We start from the raw sequence: 23,888 nt of genomic DNA on the forward strand, positions 1-23,888 counted from the left end.
GCATGTCAAACCACCAAAGTGATTTTGTTAAGAATCAGTTAAAAACAGAGAGCGATGAAGGATTTTCTGATGATTCTATTGCCACGATAACATATTGGTCATCAGAAGAACATCAAGCTCTAAGTGAAGATTCTGATTGTGAAGTACCAAGTGGCTTGGATCAAAAAGACACTCTCCAGAAGGATATGAGTAAAGATAATTCAGCAAAGAACAAAATTACAAACAACAACATCGAGTTTCGATGCAACATTTGCGAAAAGTTGTTCAAAAAGCGACATGAGCTCAATGAACATTTGTCTAGACTCCACTTCAAGAAACACAAATGCAAAGTTTGTGGAAAACTTTTTGGACAAATAGCCACTCTTAAAAACCACGTGCGTACTCACACTGGTGAAAAGCCCTTTAAATGTGCATATTGCGATAAATGTTTCAATCGTGCTCACATCTTGAAAGCTCACGAACGAATTCATACTGGGGAAAGACCATATGGGTGCAAAGTTTGTGGAAAATGTTTTACCCAGGCCGGGCATCTCAACCAACATAATAAAATACACACTGGAGAAAAACCTTACAAGTGTAAAGATTGTGGAAAATGTTTCACACGACCGTCATGTCTCAACCAACATAATAAAATACACACTGGTGAAAAGCCCTTTAAATGTGCATATTGCGATAAATGTTTCAATCGTGCTCACATCTTGAAAGCTCACGAACGAATTCATACTGGGGAAAGACCATATGGGTGCAAAGTTTGTGGAAAATGTTTTACCCAGGCCGGGCATCTCAACCAACATAATAAAATACACACTGGAGAAAAACCTTACAAATGCAAAGTTTGTGGAAAATGTTTTATGCGGGCAGGAGATCTTAAAGATCATGAAAGAACTCACACTGGAGAAAAACCTCACGAATGCAGACAATGCGGAAAATGTTTTACCCAGAGAATACATCTTAAAAGTCATGAAAGAAATCACACTGGTGAAAAACCTTACGAATGCAAACAATGTGGAAAGTGTTTTAGTGAGGCAGGACATCTTAAAGATCATGAAAGAATTCACACTGGAGAAAAACCTCACGAATGCAGACAATGCGGAAAATGTTTTACCCAGAGAATAAATCTTAAAAGTCATGAAGGATTCACACTGGAGAAAAACCTTACGAATGCAGACAATGCGGAAAATGTTTTACCCAGAGAATACATCTTAAAAGTCATGAAATAATTCACACTGGAGAAAAACCTTACGAATGCAGACAATGCGGAAAATGTTTTAGGCAGACATCCAATTTCAATAAACATAAAAGAAGGCACTCTAAAGATAAATCCTTTAAAAACAAAACTTGCGACTAGTTTTAAATCATACAAAACATATACGTGTAAAGCATTTTTGTATTATATTAAACATAGAAATTGCACATTACATATTTATATTTTTTTACCAACTGTACAATACATCTATACATTTTGAGCTATTGATATCGTTAAAGCAGTGACTTTAAGTTTTAGAATATTTATTCAATCTTAATCTTTTTGTCGTCGAAATGATGTTAAAAAAATTAATGGTCCCATTCCCATACTCTTTCCCTACAATGTTTGGAAAGACAAAACAAAAATATACCGAAAAATGTTTAGTTCTATAATAAACACATTGCAATATAAAACATAACAATGATTGTAAATAATTGAAATTTTATCTGTCATTAGAAATGTGAATATTTCGCAAGCTTGAGGGCAAACTTCCTCTGCTGGACTTTGCTACTTCAACAAAAGTAAAAACGGCGGACCAGTTCATAAGGATGTATGTTTATTGTTTTAAATAAAACGGGATGCTTTGTTTTTTTACCCACCGAGCCTTTAGAGTTATCATTAAAACAGTTGCTTTAAAGCGTGAAATCTTCATTTAATCTTGTTAGTTTTCTCATCGAAATGGTGTTAAAGCGTTTGTAATTATCGATGTATATAATTTGTATGTGTAACCCGTTTCAAACGCTGTCATGACATTTGCCCTTCGCATTTTAAAATCTAAGCCATCTTGTTGCGTAAAGGAAAATACAAATTATATGTTTTGTGTTTTATAAACGCTACATTTTAAAGGGCATATATAAAATGATTATTCAACAACACGCATCTGAGGTTTTAGAAAGAGTTGCATATTTAAAACCACACAGAAATTAACATTACAGAAAAACATTTAAGTGCAAAATATGTCAAAAATGTAAGGTTATAATACAAGTCTTACAAATATTTTAATAATGGCAAAAAAGATTTAAATTTTCTCGGATATTGAATCCTAGTTACAACGTTTATTCAGCTCTTTAATTTATCTTTACGTCGTCCGGGTGCGACTGTACTGGTAACAACTTTAACACAACACGATTTTCATTTTCTCGCTGAGTCAAGGTAGTTTTGTTTAACTAGATTTACGGCAATAAACTTAAGATAATAAATATACCTGGATACTGATTTCTGTTGTTTCCGTTAAGTTTTCCGTTTAAAGAACCAACTCTGTAAAATAACACGTTTCAAAATTTCATTGTTGCTTCAAGCCTTCAAAGCCCTCGCGTGTTTTCATAAATAAATACTTTAATTAATTTAATGCAGATGTTTAAACTCATGATACATAGAATGCAAGTTCCTCACTTTTGCGTCAAAATTGTGTAATAATTATAAACTTTAGACAAACATTAAGCCAGTAGCATATATATCCAAAAGTTTAAGGTCACTATAACTGCCGAACATCGTCTTAATTTTTTTTGAAGCAGCGACACTGAAATGCTACAACACAGCATAAACTAGTTTGTTGCGGAATTATATATAAAAAAAAATTACGGTCTTGTAACGATGTAATAATAAATATATGCGTAAGAGAACTTTATCAATCTTTTATCTAAAAGAGTCGTATGGCCTGCGAGCCACAGTTTGCCAACCTCAGTAAATGTATATTTTGTTTGTACCTTGATAATATACGAAATACATCGCTTTAACTTATTACTATTTTTTTTCGCTCAACAACACAACACGGTGTTCTAATTTGAAAATGTTTAATAATTGTGTAAAACTAGTAAATCTGTTTTGTATCAACACATCATCAAATGTACAAGCGTCTAATCTCATTCGCAGCTGTGATAAATAACACTCTGCTAGCAGCAGCGTTGCTTGGATCGAACCCGTCGTTATCCTGGCTTACTGTGCAGTGTTCGCCGCTTTGTTAATCCCCGCGCCAGGACAATTAGCTCTCGTTTCCCTGAGCAGGAAACATCTTATCGTTCGACCCGATAAAACCAACCAAGCAAATGTGTTTAACCTCATATTAGATTTGGGACTGAGTGGAGTTTACTATGCAATGCTGTACTGACTAGTTACTGTCAATATATATCAGAAATATGGATAAAGGAAATGCTATAAGTGTGAAATGAATGGTTGCTGCAAATATATGATAAGAAAGTATATATATTTTTTGTATTTTAAGTTTTATTACAAGCCAGTAGTAATATAGAACACTTGAAACTGATGAAAAATGCAAGGTTTTTTTAGGTACGCCGATGCTTTATTTGTATAGAAGTCAGGTTTTCATTAGGCCTATCTAACTTCTAGTTGATTCCAGCCAATATAAATTTGATAATTGGTTGATTATTTCTCTTATAGTTCGTTATAATTCTTATTGTTAGGCACTTTAGTAGCTTTAAATTGTGTAAAGCCTTATAAACAATGTATGGAAGCTAAGGTTGTTTAAAGCATGTTCTCAGATCGTAAGAACCATAGCTATTTTAATCCGACGGTGGTTAATATAAAGCAATTGGAAGAGATATAATTTCATGCAAAGCTCGTTAAAATTTGGTTCATATATCTTTATACTAACGTTGCAAGTTTGGATAATGTCGCTGTAAACATCTTAAATGGTTATTTAAAATGCATTACTTCCCTTAAGACGACGTTGTGGTTAGCGAGTGATTGTGAATATTTCCTGCCTTCGTCTAATTATTATCAAGTTTCAATCAAATTTTATTGGTGGAGCGGCGAACTTGTAATTTCAATTCTTTGAAGTGCGTTTGTATTGAAAAAATAACACTCGTTAGTAAATTGTGGACAGAATACGCTGTGTAAGTTTGCTAAAAATTAGGCGATAACCAACATTGTATAGTATCTCGTCGTTTTATTTCATATACCTCTATTAAATTATCAATTATATTAAACTATTATTTGCCGATTTACTTGGCGTGATGCTTAAACTCAAATGTTTATGATAACAAATAAGTTGTTTGTTGTAGAGGAAAAATTAGATTATAATTTCGTACTAAAATATCGGCCTACATTTACCGACAGCGATATATCGGTAGAAGTCTACCCGTAAACCGATATATCGGTCTATCTCTAGTTGTTGCGTTGTTATTTTATAAGTTACTGATAAACTAATAATTTGGTTAAAGATAGAAAGCAAATCGCTATTGAAAGATTCTAGGAAACGACAAAAGTTTTTCAGTTAATTGTGCAACATTATACAACAATAGCCTGGCCACACATTTGCGCTGAACAGGTATATAAAAATTAAGACAAATAAGAAAAAGTAAATTTAATTTAGTTGCATCAATAAATATGAAAGATCATTGGCAAAAGGTCGTGGATATACAGTGCTTCGTATTATGAGTGAGCTACTTCATACTTTTCCGACATAAAACTAAAACATGTCAAACCACCATAGCGATTTTGTTACGACAGAACAGACAAAAGAGAGCGATGATGGATTTTCTGATGATTCTGTTGCCACGGATATAGATTGGTCATCACAAGAACATCAACCTGTAAGTAAAGAGTCCGATTGTGAAGAACAAAGTGACTTGGATCAAATGGACATTTCTAAGAAAGATGTAGGCTTAAATAGTAATAATCGAACAAAGAAGAACAAAATTACAAACAACAACACAGAGTTTCGATGCAACATTTGCGAAAAGTTGTTCAAAAAGCGTCGTAAGCTCAATATACATTTGTCCACAGTTTCACTTAAAAAACACAAATGCAAAGTTTGCGAGAAACGCTTTGGAACAATTTTTAAACTCGAACACCACGAACGAATTCACCCTGGAGAAAGACCATATGAGTGCAGAGTTTGTGGCAGGTGTTTTACCCAGACTGGAGATCTTAAATATCATGAAAGAATTCACACTGGAGAAAGACCTTACAAATGTCAGATTTGTGCCAAGTGTTTTACCCGGGCAGGAAGTCTTAAAAAACATGAAAGAATTCACACTGGTGAAAAACCTTACAATTGCAAAGAATGTGGCAAGAGTTTTGGCCAGTCAGCAGATCACGACAGACACAAAATTATTCACACAGGAGAAAAACCGTTTGAATGCAAAGCTTGTGGAAAGTGTTTTAACCAGGCAGGAAGTCTTAAAAGACACAAAATAATTTATTGTAAAGAAACCATGGTGAAAACGGTCTAAGGATTAGTTCCAAATTCAAAAAAAATATATTTTACTTCTGCAACGATTTTAACACATGAAGATAACGAACAGAATAATTAAAATGGCGTTGTTTAGGGCATATTGTAAAATTAGCCGACAACTAGTATTTATATTTGAAGAAATTTCAACATTCGCAAAGTCGTAAAGTGTTGCTTGGGTCTTTTTGTGAATACATTCTTGTGTACAACTTTACTTCGACGCCCATAAGTAACCTTCTAATAATACAACATTTAGCATATTGTACTGCATTGCTCCTTTGTTGAAAAGCACTATTTATTGGTAGGGAATTAAAATATAACGCCTTCATGATAGAAACAACACAACCAGTTGAGTTTCCGCTTTAGACGCTGTTGTTTTACATGGTCTACGCTGCGCAATACAAAGCAATAACAACTTGGTATGAAATCACATGCACACGCGAAATAAAAATCGCACTTGAGCAATCTGCAGTGCAACATATTTTTAAAGTAAACTGTTGCATTAATTAAGGTCCACTGTTTCAGATAGTTTTGGCTTCTTGGGAGTTACCAAAAACACTAAAAATAACATTTAGTGATTTAGCGAGTTAAAATATTTAGTTTTAGGCATTGTTATAAAGTCAGATAAGGCTCCTTTACAATTAAGTTTGGTCGGGTTGTGAATTTAAGGCGACTAAACAATTTAATTCACGCGTTTGGTTTGGTTCTGTATTTCTTATTAGACGTCATCTTATCACTCAAATATATTTCAACATTTTGTCTTAAGTTTTGGTTATTAATGTCTCGATTTATCTTCACGATTCTTTTGAACTTTGTCAGCATATCCACATTACATTTACCTTAGCACAGTGGTTCCACTAACCCTCTAAACCCATACCACTAAATCTAACCCTTTAACCTCAACCCACTAACCCTTTAAACCCATGACAACAAATCTAACCCTTTAACCTCAACCCACTAACCCTTTAAACCCATAAAACCAAATCTAACCCTTTAACCTCAACCCACTAACCCTCTAAACCCATAACACTAAATCTAACCCTTTAACCTCAACCCACTAACCCTCTATACCCCAGAAAACTAAATCTAACCCTTTAACCTCAACCCACTAACCCTATAAAACCCAGAACACTAAATCTAACCCTTTAACCTCAACCCACTAACCCTCTATACCCCACAAAACTAAATCTAACCCCAACCAACTAAATCGAACCCTTTAACCTTAACCCACTAACTCTATATTACCCAGAACACTAAATCGAACCCTTTAAACTTAACCCACTAACCCTCTAAACACATAAAACTAAATCCAACCCTTTAACCTCAACCAACTAATTAACCCACTAACTCTATAATACCCAGAACACTAAATCTAACCATTTATCCTCAACCCACTAACCCTCTAAACCCATAACACCAAATCTAACCCTTTAACCTCACCCCTCTAAAACCCAGAACTCCAAATCTAACCCTTTAATCTCAACCCACTAACCCTCTAAACCCATAACACCAAATCTAACCCTTTAATCTCAACCCACTAACCCTCTATACACCAGAAAACTAAATCTAACCCTTTAACCTCGACCCACCAACCCTCTATACCCCAGAAAACTAAATCTAACCCTTTAACCTCAACCCCTAACCCTATAAACCCATAACACCAAATCTAACCGTTTAACCTAATAGTCTGTTCACAAATTTGGGACTTTCAATTGGAAGAATTATATAAAAATTAAGCCACATGAGAAAAGGGGAATTTAACTTAGTTGCAACAATAAGCAAAATCAAGTATATCATACAAAACACTATTGTCAAGGTCGTGGTTATGCAGTGCTTCGTATTATTAACGAGCTACTTGATACTTTTCAGAACTTAAGTTAAAACATGTCAAACCGTCAAAGTGATGATGCAATGACTCAGATAAAAACAGAGAGCGATGAAGGATTTTCTGATGATTCTGTTGCCACGATAACATATTGGTCATCAGAAGAACATCAAGCCCTAAGTGAAGATTCTGATTGTGAAGGACCAAGTGGCTTGGATCAAATAGACATTCCCCAGAAGGATATGAGTAAAGATAATTCAGCAAAGAACAAAATTACAAACAACAACATCGAGTTTCGATGCAACATTTGCGAAAAGTTGTTCAAAAAGCGACATGAGCTCAACTCACATTTGTCTAGATTCCACTTCAAGAAACACAAATGCAAAGTTTGTGGAAAACTTTTTGGACAAATTGCCGCTCTTAAAAACCACGTGCGAATTCACACTGGTGAAAAGCCCTTTAAATGTGCTTATTGCTATAAATGTTTTAGTCATGTTCAATCCTTAAAACCTCATGAAAGAATCCACACTGGCGAAAGGCCGTATGGGTGCAAAGTTTGTGGCAAATGTTTTTCCCGGGCCGGGCATCTCAACCAACATAATAAAATACACACTGGAGAAAAACCTTACAAGTGCAAAGATTGTGGAAAATGTTTCACACGACCGTCATGTCTCAACCAACATAATAAAATACACACTGGAGAAAAACCTTACAAATGCAAAGTTTGTGGAAAATGTTTTATGCGGGCAGGAGATCTTAAAGATCATGAAAGAACTCACACTGGAGAAAAACCTTACGAATGCAGACAACGCGGAAAATGTTTTAGCGAGACATCCAATTTTAATAAACATAAAAGAAGGCACTCTAACGAAAAATCCTTCAAAAACAAAACTTGCGATTAGTTTTAAATCATACAAAAACATATACGTGTAAAGCATTTTTGTATTATATTAAACATAGAAATTGCACATTACATCATTACAGAAAATGAAACACAATGGTTGTAAATAATTGAAAATATATTTGTGACATAAAGAAAATGTGAAAATGCGCGAGCGTCGAACATATATTTATGTGCAACTTTATATGCTGTACTTTCTGCCAATTCAGCAAAAATTAAATGAAGGACCAGTTCACAAGACTGCATTAAATTCCCAAAATTAATGAAGAATTCTATATTTTTTTACCAGCTGTACATATATACATTTTGAGCTATTATTATCGTTAAAGCAGTGACTTTAAGTTTTAAAATATTTATTTAATCTTAATCTTTTTGTCGTCGAAATGGTGTTAAATAAATTAATGGTCCCATTCCCATACCCTCTACCTACAATGTTTGGCGTTGTTTTGTCCATTTAGCCTACAAAAATATACCTAAAAATTATTTTTAGTTCTATAATAAACATATTGCAATATAAAACATAACAATGATTGTAAATAATTGAAATTTTATCTGTCATTAGAAATGTGAATATTTCGCAAGCTTTGGGGGCAAACTTCCTCTGCTGGACTTTGCCACTTCAACAAAAGTAAAAACGGCGGACCAGTTCATAAGGATGTATGTTTATTGTTTTAAATAAAACGGGATGCTTTGTTTTTTTACCCACCGAGCCTTTAGAGTTATCATTAAAACAGTTGCTTTAAAGCGTGAAATCTTCATTTAATCTTGTTAGTTTTCTCATCGAAATGGTGTTAAAGCATTGGTATTATCGATGTATATAATTTGTATGTGTAACCCGTTTCAAACGCTGTCATGACATTTGCCCTTCGCATTTTAAAATCTAAGCCATCTTGTTGCGTAAAGGAAAATACAAATTATATGTTTTGTGTTTTATAAACGCTACATTTTAAAGGGCATATATAAAAATGATTATTCAACAACACGCATCTGAGGTTTTAGAAAGAGTTGCATATTTAAAACCACACAGAAATTAACATTACAGAAAAACATTTAAGTGCAAAATATGTCAAAAATGTAAGGTTATAATACAAGTCTTACAAATATTTTAATAATGGCAAAAAAGATTTAAATTTTCTCGGATATTGAATCCTAGTTATAACGTTTATTCAGCTCTTTAATTTATCTTTACGTCGTCCGGGTGCGACTGTACTGGTAACAACTTTAACACAACACGATTTTCATTTTCTCGCTGAGTCAAGGTAGTTTTGTTTAACTAGATTTACGGCAATAAACTTAAGATAATAAATATACCTGGATACTGATTTCTGTTGTTTCCGTTAAGTTTTCCGTTTAAAGAACCAACTCTGTAAAATAACACGTTTTAAAATTTCTTTGTTGCTTCAAGCCTTCAAAGCCCTCGCGTGGTTTCATAAATAAATACTTTAATTAATTTAATGCAGATGTTTAAACTCATGATACATAGAATGCAAGTTCCTCACTTTTGCGTCAAAATTGTGTAATAATTATAAACTTTCGACAAACATTAAGCCAGTAGCATATATATCCAAAAGTTTAAGGTCACTATAACTGCCGAACATCGTCGTAATTTTTTTTGAAGCAGCGACACTGAAATGCTACAACACAGCATAAACTAGTTTGTTGCGGAATTATATATAAAAAAAAAACATTACGGTCTTGTAACGATGTAATAATAAATATATGCGTAAGAGAACTTTATCAATCTTTTATCTAAAAGAGTCGCATGGCCTGCGAGCCACAGTTTGCCAACCTCAGTAAATGTATATTTTGTTTGTACCTTGATAATATACGAAATACATCGCTTTAACTTATTACTATTTTTTTTTTGCTCAACAAGACAACACGGTGTTCTAATTTGAAAATGTTTAATTATTGTGTAAAACTGGTAAATCTGTTTTGTATCAACACATCATCAAATGTACAAGCATCTAATCTCATTCGCAGCTGCGATAAATAACACTCTGCTAGCAGCAGCGTTGCTTGGATCGAACCCGTCGTTATCCTGGCTTACTGTGCAGTGTTTGCCGCTTTGTTAATCCCCGCGCCACGACAATTAGCTCTCGTTTCCCTGAGCAGGAAACATCTTATCGTTCGACCCGATAAACCAACCAACCCATGTGTTTAACCTCATATTAGATTTGGGACTGAGTGGAGTTTACTATGCAATGCTGTACTGACTAGTTACTGTCAATATACATCAGAAATATGGATAAAGGAAATGCTATAAGTGTGAAATGAATGGTTGCTGCAAATATATGATAAGAAAGTATATATCTGTTTATGTTTTATGTTTTATTACAAGCCAGTAATAATATACAACACTTGAAGCTGATAAAAAATGCAAGGTTTTTTTAGGTACGCCGATGCTTTATTTGTATAGAAGTCAGGTTTTCATTAGGCCTATCTAACTTCTAGTTGATTCCAGCCAATATAAATTGGAGAATTGGTTGGGTATTTCTCTTATAGTTCGTTATAATTATTATTGTTAGGCACTTTAGTAGCTTTAAGTTGTGTAAAGCCTTATAAACAATGTATGGAAGCTAAGGTTGTTTGACTCTCAGATCGTAAGAACCATAGCTATTTTAATCCGACGGTCGTTAATATAAAGTAATTGGAAGAGATATAATTTCATGCAAAGCTCGTTAAAAGTTGGTTCATATATCTTTATACTAACGTTGCAAGATAATGTCGCTGTAAACATCTTAAATGGTTATTTAAAATGCATTAATTCCTTTAAGACGACGTTGTGGTTAGCGAGTGATTGTGAATATTTCCTACCTTCGTCTATTTATTATCAAGTTTCAATCAAATTTTATTGGGGGACCGGCGAACTTGTAATTTCAATTCTTTGAAGTGCGTTTGTATTGAAAAAATAACACTCGTTAGTAAATTGTGGACAGGATACGCTATGTAAGTTTGCTAAAAATTAGGCGATAACCGACATTGTATAGTAACTCGTCGTTTTATTTTATATACCTCTATTAAATTATCAATTATATTAAACTATTATTTGCCGATTAACTTGGCGTGATGCTTAAACTCAAATGTTTATGATGACAAAATGGGTAAGCTGTTTGTTGTAGAGGAAAAATTAGATCATAATTTCGTACTAAAATATCGGCCTACATTTACCGACAGCGATATATCGGTAGAAGTCTACCGATAAACCAATATATCAGTCTATCTCTAGTGTTGTTGCGTTGTTATTTTATAAGTTACTGATAAACTAAGAATTTGGTTGAAGATAGAAAGCAAATCGCTATTGAAAGATACTAGGAAACGACAAAAATTTTTCATGTTAATTGTGCAACATTATACAACAATAGCCTGGCCACACATTTGCGCTGAACAGGTATATAAAAATTAAGACAAATAAGAAAAAGTAAATTTAATTTAGTTGCATCAATAAATATGAAAGATCATTGGCAAAAGGTCGTGGATATACAGTGCTTCGTATTATGATTGAGCTACTTCATACTTTTCCGACATAAAACTAAAACATGTCAAACCAGCATAGCGATTTTGTTACGACAGAACAGACAAAAGAGAGCGATGATGGATTTTCTGACGATTCTGTTGCCACGGATATAGATTGGTCATCACAAGAACACAAAGCTGTAAGTGAAGAGTCCGATTGTGAAGAACAAAGTGACTTGGATCAAATGGACATTTCTAAGAAAGATGTAGGCTTAAATAGTAATAATCGAACAAAGAAGAACAAAATGACAAACAACAACACAGAGTTTCGATGCAACATTTGCGAAAAGTTGTTCAAAAAGCGTCGTAAGCTTAATATACATTTGTCCACAGTTCACTTCAAAAAACACAAATGCAAAGTATGCGAGAAACGTTTTGGAACAAACTCGAACACTACGAACCAATTCACACTGGAGAAAGACCATATGAGTGCAAAGTTTGTGGCAGGTGTTTTACCCAGACTGGAGATCTTAAATATCATGAAAGAATTCACACTGGAGAAAGACCTTACAAATGTCAGATTTGTGCCAAGTGTTTTACCCGGGCAGGAAGTCTTAAAAAACATGAAAGAATTCACACTGGTGAAAAACCTTACAATTGCAAAGAATGTGGCAAGAGTTTTGGCCAGTCAGCAGATCACGACAGACACAAAATTATTCACACAGGAGAAAAACCGTTTGAATGCAAAGCTTGTGGAAAGTGTTTTAACCAGGCAGGAAGTCTTAAAAGACACAAAATAATTTATTGTAAAGAAACCATGGTGAAAACGGTCTAAGGATTAGTTCCAAATTCAAAAAAAATATATTTTACTTCTGCAACGATTTTAACACATCTTCTTTCGTGTTGCTTAGATATCTGGGCAGTGGCTTGTGAGCCACTGCGTGTTAGAGGGTTTTGCGGCCAATATCGCTGCCCAACCACCGGGACAGGAAAAGTTTGGACATTCTTCCACGATGTGGCTTGCCGTTTGTGTGGCTCCGCACTCACATAGTGGGGAAGGGGCAAGGCCCCATTGAAACATAGAGGAGGCAAAACGGCCGACTCCTGTTAATAAGTGGTTGCGTCTCACATTCGCTGTTCTCGACAGCTCTGGGGCGTGGTAGCGAGCCGCGGAGATGGATGCGTGTAGCTTTGTCTTGTTTGTTGACCATTCTTCTTCCCAGGTTTCCTCCTTCCTTTCTGACGCAGTTTTGCCATCAAGAATTGCTTTCTTGAATGACTGTGCTGCGGTTACAAAGGAGTGTCGTGACTTCAGTCGCGTTGCCTGCGCACAGCCTGAGATTTTGCTGTGCAGTAGATGGTCAGGCCACAAAAGTGCCTTGCGCGATTGAGCAAAGGTTGCTCCCTTTCGCCTTATGTCAGTTGGCACAATCCCTGCTAGCACTGGGAGGTTGTTTACTGGGGTCGCTGTTAGACAGCCAGTGATGGTCCGCAAGCAGTTATTTATTGGCACGTCCAGTAGTTTGATGTGTGCACTCCTGGACCATTCGGCCGCACAGTATTCTGCTGGCGCGTATACAAGCGCGAGTGCAGTAGATCGCAAAACATTGCTGCTGGAACCCCATGTTGTGCCAGCGAGTCTTCTAATTAGAGCTGCTCGGGATGAGACCTTGTTCCTCAAACCCTCCAGGTGTTTTCGATACGTGAGGGAACGGTCCAGTTTGACTCCAAGGTAGGTTGGGCACGGGTCAAAGGGAAGGTTGAAGCCGTTACATATGATGCGTATCTCCCTGGAGGCTTCCCTGTTGTTTAAGTGGAAGGCGGAAGCGACAGACTTTGTTTCGCTCAGCACCAGTCTCCATTTTTCGAGGTATGTTGAGAGTGTGCCGACATCCTTGATGAGAGTACTTTCGACAGTTTCCCAACTCCGGCTTGACGTAAGTATTGCGATGTCATCTGCGTATGAGTATTTGCGGGCAGTGGTTTGGGGAAGGTCATATATGTATATGTTGAAGAGCATCGGTGCAAGCACAGAACCCTGTGGGACCCCATTTCTTAGCCGCCTTAAACGACTTTGTTGGCCGTCGCTGGTACGGAGAATGAAACTCCTGTTAGATACCAGTTCCATGATAAACTGTACCATGCGTTTGTCAGGGACGGTTTTCAGGAGCTTGTAGGTTAGGCCCTGGTACCATATGGTGTCATAGACAGCTGTCAGGTCTAAGAATACAGCGCCTGTTTTGTTGTTGGCTTGGTAACCGTCTTCAATATCCTGCGTCAGGAGGGTGACTTGGTCTGATGTGCACCTACCACGTCTGAAGCCTGCTTGCTCTGATGGTAATTGGGGATCAACGACAGGTTCTAATCGTTAGTGTATGATTCGCTCAAGGATCTTGAAAGGGATGCTTAGCAGGGATATTAGGCGGTAGCTCTTCGCATCGTCGGTTGGCTTGTTTGGCTTGGGTATGGCTATCACAAGGACTCTTCTCCATATCCTTGGAATTTTTAGCCGGTTCATGCACGACGAGAGAAACTTTGCAAGCCAATGGATTGCAGAGTCCCCCATGTGTATGAGGAATTCTGGATGGAGGCGATCGGGGCCAGGTGCTTTGCCGGACTTTAGCTTCCGAAGGGCGTTGCGGACTTCTTCGGGTGTAAACTCGCTAGAGAGGTTTGCGTCTGCAGTCGGTGATCTCCAAAGCTCTGATAGTTTCTTTACCAGAGTTGTCTTGGATTGCCGATGGATTTTGGCATTGCGACCATTTTTCACTAGACGCGAAGCTATAGCGTTTGCTGTGACATGACACTTGCCCGGAGCAGCCTTGCCACGGCCCGTGAGTCGATTAATGGTGAGCCACGCCTTTCGGCTAGAGTGTATGAAGTCGATGGACTCTACTGTCTCGATCCAGCGAGCTTGGCGCTTTCGGTCTAGGTGGTTTACCAGTTCATCGGCTGCTGATTTGGTTTCTTCCAAATTGCTGGAGCGTTTAAACTGGCTATACAGGTCCTGGCAGTCCTGGTCCCAGCATGGGACGTAGTTATTGCGGAATCCCCGCGGGATTTCCTGTTTTGCCGCGCGTGTCAGCATTCCTGCGAAAGCGTAATAGGCCTTATTTTGGTCTTGCGAGTCTGGGCTAGCCAAGGTTTTTGCCATGTGGTGTGTTGCCTTGTTGTAGAGCAACCAACGTGCCTTTCGGAAATTCCACCGTCTCACAGGTTTGCTTGGGGTGGGTTTTAAATGACCGGCCATTGATGTTATTGAAACTCTGTGCTGTGACCGAGGGAACCGACTGATGACGTGTCGTTCGGGAAGGGCTTGTCCAGAAGTCACTCTCGCAAAAGCAAGGTCTGGATTGCTTCCAGTGCTCCAGCGTCCCGAGGTAAAACTGTCGGGGTCTTTTGGGTCATACAAGAGCGACAGGTTGTTAGTTGATTTTAACACACGATGATAACGAACAGAATAATTAAAATGGCGTTGTTTAGGGCATATTGTAAAATTAGCCGACAACTAGTATTTATATTTGAAAAAATCTCAACATTCGCAAAGTTGTAAAGTGTTGCTTGGGCCTTTTTGTTATAACATTCTTGTGTACAACTTTACTTCGACGCCCATGAGTAACCTTAATAGAGAAATCAGGTGGCACTGTATAAAGACAAATTGTATTTGATTCTCGACAAGCTTTCGCACAACCGTGCTTCATCAGGTCAAAGCATAAATGAAAACAATTAAAATGCACGTAAAAGCACAGGCGCAAGTAAAAGGCGATAAGAATGGTGACGTCTAACATATCCAGGCACATGCTCGCAAAAGCGTGTTACTGACGCAAAAACAATTATGCTACGATGCCTGCGCTTCAAGGTACGATGGGTGTAGTACAGCCTGCTATGAGGTGTAGTGTGACATAAAGCCCAAATCCCGATTGAGCCCCACATTAATGGCATCGAACGTTTTAATTATGTTTTGTTCGACTGTGAGCCTCGCTTGGGTGCCGTTACTTACTTTTTTGATCACCGAAACTCTAAGGTCTTTTACACTGTGTGATCCTTGGTTAAAATGTTCGCCGACTGGTTTCTCCATATGTCCATGCCTTATGTCACTGTTATGTCCATTCATGCGCTTTCTGATTGTTTGTCCAGTTTCTTCTAATAATACAACATTTAACATATTGTACTGCATTGCTCCTTTGTTGAAAAGCAATATTTATTGGTAGGGAATTAAAGTATAACGCCTTCATGATAGAAACAACACAACCAGTTGAGTTTCCGCTTTAGACGCTGTTGTTTTACTTGGTCTACGCTGCGCAATACAAAGCAATAACAACTTGGTATGAAATCACATGCACACGCGAAATAAAAATCGCACTTGGGCAATCTGCATTGCAACATATTTTTAAAGTAAACTGTTGCATTAATTAAGGTCCACTGTTTCAGATAGTTTTGGCTTCTTGGGAGTTACCAAAAACACTAAAAATAACATTTAGTGATTTAGCGAGTTAAAATATTTAGTTTAAGGCATTGTTATAAACTTTACAATTAAGTTGGGTCGGGTTGTGAATTTAAGGCGATTAAACAATTTAATTCACGCGTTTGGTTTGGTTCTGTATTTCTTATTAGACGTCATCTTATCACTCAAATATATTTCAACATTTTGTCTTAAGTTTTGGTTATTAATGTCTCGATTTATCTTCACGATTCTTTTGAACTTTGTCAGCATATCCACATTACATTTACCTTAGCACAGTGGTTCCACTAACCCTCTAAACCCATACCACTAAATCTAACCCTTTAACCTCAACCCACTAACCCTTTAAACCCATAAAACCAAATCTCACCCTTTAACCTCAACCCACTAACCCTCTAAACCCATAACACTAAATCTAACCCTTTAACCTCAACCCACTAACCCTCTAAACCCAAAACACTAAATCTAACCCTTTAACCTCAACCCACTAACCCTCTAAACCCATAACACTAAATCTAACCCTTTAACCTCAACCCACTAACCCTCTAAACCCATACCACTAAATCTAACCCTTTAACCTCAACCCACTAACCCTCTATACCCCAGAAAACTAAATCTAACCCTTTAACCTCAACCCACTAACCCTCTAAACCCATAAAACCAAATCTAACCCTTTAACCTCAACCCACTATACCCCAGAAAACTAAATCTAACCCTTTAACCTCAACCCACTAACCCTCTAAACCCATAAAACCAAATCTAACCCTTTAACCTCAACCCACTAACCCTCTAAACCCATAACATTAAATCTAACCCTTTAACCTCAACCCACTAACCCTCTATACACCAGAAAACTAAATCCAACCCTTTAACCTCAACCCACTAACCCTATAAAACCCAGAACACTTAATCTAATCCTTTAACCTCAACCCCCTAACCCTCCATACCCCAGAAAACTAAATCTAACCCTTTAACTTCAACCCACTAACCCTATAAAACCCAGAACACTAAATCTAACCCTTTAACCTCAACCCCCTAACCCTCCATACCCCAGAAAACTAAATCTAACCCTTTAACCTCAACCCACTAACCCTATAAAACCCAGAACACTAAATCGAACCCTTTAACCTCAACCCACTAACCCTCTATACCCACAAAACTAAATCTAACCCTTTAACCTCAACCAACTAACCCTCTATACTCCATAAAACTAAATCTAACCCTTTAACCTCAACCAACTAATTAACCCACTAACTCTATAATACCCAGAACACTAAATCTAACCATTTAACCTCAACCCACTAACCCTCTATACCCCACAAAACTAAATCTAACCCTTTAACCTCAACCAACTAACCCTCTATACCCCAGAAAACTAAATCTAACCCTTTAACCTCAACCCACTAACCCTCTATACCCCACAAAACTAAATCTAACCCTTTAACCTCAACCCACTAACCCTCTAAACCCATAACACTAAATCTAACCCATTAACCTCAACCCACTAACCCTCTATACCCCAGAAAACTAAATCCAACCCTTTAACCTAAACCCACTAACCCTCTATACCCCATAAAACTAAATCTAACCCTTTAACCTCAACCAACTAATTAACCCACTAACTCTATAATACCCAGAACACTAAATCTAACCATTTATCCTCAACCCACTAACCCAAAAAACTAAATCTAACTCTTTCATCTCAACCCACTAACCCTCTAAACCCATAACACCAAATCTAACCCTTTAACCTCACCCCTCTAAAACCCAGAACTCCAAATCTAACCCTTTAATCTCAACCCACTAACCCTCTAAACCCATAACACCAAATCTAACCCTTTAACCTCAACCCACTAGCCCTCTATACCCCAGAAAACTAAATCTAACCCTTTAACCTCAACCCCCTAACCCTATAAACCCATAACACCAAATCTAACCGTTTAACCTAATAGTCTGTTCACAAATTTGGGACTTTCAATTGGAAGAATTATATAAAAATTAAGCCACATGAGAAAAGGGGAATTTAACTTAGTTGCAACAATAAGCAAAATCAAGTATATCATACAAAACACTATTGTCAAGGTCGTGGTTATGCAGTGCTTCGTATTATTAATGAGCTACTTGATACTTTTCAGAACTTAAGTTAAAACATGTCAAACCGTCAAAGTGATTATGCAACGACTCAGATAAAAACAGAGAGCCATGAAGGATTTTCTGATGATTCTGTTGCCACGATAACATATTGGTCATCAGAAGAACATCAAACTCTAAGTGAAGATTCTGATTGTGAAGGACCAAGTGGCTTGGATCAAATAGACATTCCCCAGAAGGATATGAGTAAAGTTAATTCAGCAAAGAACAAAATTACAAACAACAACATCGAGTTTCGATGCAACATTTGCGAAAAGTTGTTCAAAAAGCGACATGAGCTCAACTCACATTTGTCTAGATTCCACTTCAAGAAACACAAATGCAAAGTTTGTGGAAAACTTTTTGGACAAATTGCCGCTCTTAAAAACCACGTGCGAATTCACACTGGTGAAAAGCCCTTTAAATGTGCTTATTGCTATAAATGTTTTAGTCATGTTCAATCCTTAAAACCTCATGAAAGAATCCACACTGGCGAAAGGCCGTATGGGTGCAAAGTTTGTGGCAAATGTTTTTCCCGGGCCGGGCATCTCAACCAACATAATAAAATACACACTGGAGAAAAACCTTACAAGTGCAAAGATTGTGGAAAATGTTTCACACGACCGTCATGTCTCAACCAACATAATAAAATACACACTGGAGAAAAACCTTACAAATGCAAAGTTTGTGGAAAATGTTTTATGCGGGCAGGAGATCTTAAAGATCATGAAAGAACTCACACTGGAGAAAAACCTTACGAATGCAGACAATGCGGAAAATGTTTTAGCGAGACATCCAATTTTAATAAACATAAAAGAAGGCACTCTAAAGAAAAATCCTTCAAAAACAAAACTTGCGATTAGTTTTAAGTCATACAAAAACATATACGTGTAAAGCATTTTTGTATTATATTAAACATAGAAATTTCACATTACATCTTTACAGAAAATGAAACACAATGGTTGTAAATAATTGAAAATATATTTGTGACATAAAGAAAATGTGAAAATGCGCGAGCGTCGAACATATATTTATGTGCAACTTTATATGCTGTACTTTCTGCCAATTCAGCAAAAATTAAATGAAGGACCAGTTCACAAGACTGCATTAAATTCCCAAAATTAATGAAGAATTCTATATTTTTTTACCAGCTGTACATATATACATTTTGAGCTATTATTATCGTTAAAGCAGTGACTCTAAGTTTTAAAATATTTATTTAATCTTAATCTTTTTGTCGTCGAAATGGTGTTAAATAAATTAATGGTCCCATTCCCATACCCTCTACCTACAATGTTTGGCGTTGTTTTGTCCATTTAGCCTACAAAAATATACCTAAAAATTATTTTTAGTTCTATAATAAACATATTGCAATATAAAACATAACAATGATTGTAAATAATTGAAATTTTATCTGTCATTAGAAATGTGAATATTTCGCAAGCTTTGGGGGCAAACTTCCTCTGCTGGACTTTGCTACTTCAACAAAAGTAAAAACGGCGGACCAGTTCATAAGGATGTATGTTTATTGTTTTAAATAAAACGGGATGCTTTGTTTTTTTACCCACCGAGCCTTTAGAGTTATCATTAAAACAGTTGCTTTAAAGCGTGAAATCTTCATTTAATCTTGTTAGTTTTCTCATCGAAATGGTGTTAAAGCGTTTGTAATTATCGATGTATATAATTTGTATGTGTAACCCGTTTCAAACGCTGTCATGACATTTGCCCTTCGCATTTTAAAATCTAAGCCATCTTGTTGCGTAAAGGAAAATACAAATTATATATTTTGTGTTTTATAAACGCTACATTTTAAAGGGCATATATAAAAATGATTATTCAACAACACGCATCTGAGGTTTTAGAAAGAGTTGCATATTTAAAACCACACAGAAATTAACATTACAGAAAAACATTTGAGTGCTAAATATGTCAAAAATGTAAGGTTGTGATACAAGTCTTACAAATATTTTAATAATGGCAAAAAAGATTTAAATTTTCTCGGATATTGAATCCTAGTTATAACGTTTATTCAGCTCTTTAATTTATCTTTACGTCGTCCGGGTGCGACTGTACTGGTAACAACTTTAACACAACACGATTTTCATTTTCTCGCTGAGTCAAGGTAGTTTTGTTTAACTAGATTTACGGCAATAAACTAAAGATAATAAATATACCTGGATACTGATTTCTGTTGTTTCCGTTAAGTTTTCCGTTTAAAGAACCAACTCTGTAAAATAACACGTTTCAAAATTTATTTGTTGCTTCAAGCCTTCAAAGCCCTCGCGTGGTTTCATAAATATATACTTTAATTAATTTAATGCAGATGTTTAAACTCATGATACATAGAATGCAAGTTCCTCACTTTTGCGTCAAAATTGTGTAATAATTATAAACTTTCGATAAACATTAAGCCAGTAGCATATATATCCAAAAATTTAAGGTCACTATAACTGCCGAACATCGTCGTAATTTTTTTTGAAGCAGCGACACTGAAATGCTACAACACAGCATAAACTAGTTTGTTGCGGAATTATATATAAAAAAAATTACGGTCTTGTAACGATGTAATAATAAATATATGCGTAAGAGAACTTTATCAATCTTTTATCTAAAAGAGTCGCATGGCCTGCGAGCCACAGTTTGCCAACCTCAGTAAATGTATATTTTGTTTGTACCTTGATAATATACGAAATACATCGCTTTAACTTATTACTATTTTTTTTTCGCTCAACAACACAACACGGTGTTCTAATTTGAAAATGTTTAATAATTGTGTAAAACTAGTAAATCTGTTTTGTATCAACACATCATCAAATGTACAAGCGTCTAATCTCATTCGCAGCTGTGATAAATAACACTCTGCTAGCAGCAGCGTTGCTTGGATCGAACCCGTCGTTATCCTGGCTTACTGTGCAGTGTTCGCCGCTTTGTTAATCCCCGCGCCAGGACAATTAGCTCTCGTTTCCCTGAGCAGAAAGCATCTTGTCATTCGACCCGCTAAAACCAACCAAGCAAATGTGTTTAACCTCATATTAGATTTGGGACTGAGTGGAGTTTACTATGCAATGCTGTACTGACTAGTTACTGTCAATATATATCAGAAATATGGATAAAGGAAATGCTGTAAGTGTGAAATGAATGGTTGCTGCAAATATATGATAAGAAAGTATATATCTTTTTATGTTTTATGATTTATTACAAGCCAGTAATAATATACAACACTTGAAGCTGATAAAAAATGCAAGGCTTTTTTAGGTACGCCGATGCTTTATTTGTATAGAAGTCAGGTTTTCATTAGGCCTATCTAACTTCTAGTTGATTCCAGCCAATATAAATTGGAGAATTGGTTGGGTATTTCTCTTATAGTTCGTTATAATTCTTATTGTTAGGCACTTTAGTAGCTTTAAGTTGTGTAAAGCCTTATAAACAATGTATGGAAGCTAAGGTTGTTTGACTCTCAGATCGTAAGAACCATAGCTATTTTAATCCGACGGTCGTTAATATAAAGTAATTGGAAGAGATATAATTTCATGCAAAGCTCGTTAAAAGTTGGTTCATATATCTTTATACTAACGTTGCAAGATAATGTCGCTGTAAACATCTTAAATGGTTATTTAAAATGCATTACTTCCTTTAAGACGACGTTGTGGTTAGCGAGTGATTGTGAATATTTCCTACCTTCGTCTAATTATTATCAAGTTTCAATCAAATTTTATTGGGGGACCGGCGAACTTGTAATTTCAATTCTTTGAAGTGCGTTTGTATTGAAAAAATAACACTCGTTAGTAAATTGTGGACAGGATACGCTATGTAAGTTTGCTAAAAATTAGGCGATAACCGACATTGTATAGTAACTCGTCGTTTTATTTTATATACCTCTATTAAATTATCAATTATATTAAACTATTATTTGCCGATTAACTTGGCGTGATGCTTAAACTCAAATGTTTATGATGACAAAATGGGTAAGTTGTTTGTTGTAGAGGAAAAATTAGATTATAATTTCGTACTAAAATATCGGCCTACATTTACCGACAGCGATATATCGGTAGAAGTCTACCCGTAAACCGATATATCAGTCTATCTCTAGTGTTGTTGCGTTGTTATTTTATAAGTTACTGATAAACTAATAATTTGGTTAAAGATAGAAAGCAAATCGCTATTGAAAGATACTAGGAAACGACAAAAGTTTTTCATGTTAATTGTGCAACATTATACAACAATAGCCTGGCCACACATTTGCGCTGAACAGGTATATAAAAATTAGGACAAATAAGAAAAAGTAAATTTAATTTAGTTGCATCAATAAATATGAAAGATCATTGGCAAAAGGTAGTGGATATACAGTGCTTCGTATTATGATTGAGCTACTTCATACTTTTCCGACATAAAACTAAAACATGTCAAACCAGCATAGCGATTTTGTTACGACAGAACAGACAAAAGAGAGCGATGATGGATTTTCTGACGATTCTGTTGCCACGGATATAGATTGGTCATCACAAGAACACAAAGCTGTAAGTGAAGAGTCCGATTGTGAAGAACAAAGTGACTTGGATCAAATGGACATTTCTAAGAAAGATGTAGGCTTAAATAGTAATAATCGAACAAAGAAGAACAAAATGACAAACAACAACACAGAGTTTCGATGCAACATTTGCGAAAAGTTGTTCAAAAAGCGTCGTAAGCTTAATATACATTTGTCCACAGTTCACTTCAAAAAACACAAATGCAAAGTATGCGAGAAACGTTTTGGAACAAACTCGAACACTACGAACCAATTCACACTGGAGAAAGACCATATGAGTGCAAAGTTTGTGGCAGGTGTTTTACCCAGACTGGAGATCTTAAATATCATGAAAGAATTCACACTGGAGAAAGACCTTACAAATGTCAGATTTGTGCCAAGTGTTTTACCCGGGCAGGAAGTCTTAAAAAACATGAAAGAATTCACACTGGTGAAAAACCTTACAATTGCAAAGAATGTGGCAAGAGTTTTGGCCAGTCAGCAGATCACGACAGACACAAAATTATTCACACAGGAGAAAAACCGTTTGAATGCAAAGCTTGTGGAAAGTGTTTTAACCAGGCAGGAAGTCTTAAAAGACACAAAATAATTTATTGTAAAGAAACCATGGTGAAAACGGTCTAAGGATTAGTTCCAAATTCAAAAAAAATATATTTTACTTCTGCAACGATTTTAACACATCTTCTTTCGTGTTGCTTAGATATCTGGGCAGTGGCTTGTGAGCCACTGCGTGTTAGAGGGTTTTGCGGCCAATATCGCTGCCCAACCACCGGGACAGGAAAAGTTTGGACATTCTTCCACGATGTGGCTTGCCGTTTGTGTGGCTCCGCACTCACATAGTGGGGAAGGGGCAAGGCCCCATTGAAACATAGAGGAGGCAAAACGGCCGACTCCTGTTAATAAGTGGTTGCGTCTCACATTCGCTGTTCTCGACAGCTCTGGGGCGTGGTAGCGAGCCGCGGAGATGGATGCGTGTAGCTTTGTCTTGTTTGTTGACCATTCTTCTTCCCAGGTTTCCTCCTTCCTTTCTGACGCAGTTTTGCCATCAAGGATTGCTTTCTTGAATGACTGTGCTGCGGTTACAAAGGAGTGTCGTGACTTCAGTCGCGTTGCCTGCGCACAGCCTGAGATTTTGCTGTGCAGTAGAT

At 36.5% G+C, this 23,888-nt stretch overlaps 1 protein-coding gene across 1 annotated transcript; it reads left to right on the forward strand.

Moving 5' to 3' along the window:
- LOC146166521 (uncharacterized) lies at positions 1 to 23,364 on the forward strand. Its single transcript, XM_083387574.1, is given in 7 exon segments — positions 1 to 1,131; positions 1,134 to 1,305; positions 4,698 to 5,424; positions 7,359 to 8,005; positions 12,041 to 12,414; positions 18,690 to 19,029; positions 22,992 to 23,364. Coding segments are annotated over 7 exon segments (3,762 nt in total). The 5' UTR covers positions 1 to 2.
- The last annotated feature ends 524 nt before the right edge of the window (positions 23,365 to 23,888 follow it).

Source organism: Ascidiella aspersa, chromosome 1, assembly GCF_963924565.1.
Source record: "Ascidiella aspersa chromosome 1, kaAscAspe10.2, whole genome shotgun sequence".
In the NCBI taxonomy this organism is placed as follows: domain Eukaryota; kingdom Metazoa; phylum Chordata; class Ascidiacea; order Phlebobranchia; family Ascidiidae; genus Ascidiella; species Ascidiella aspersa.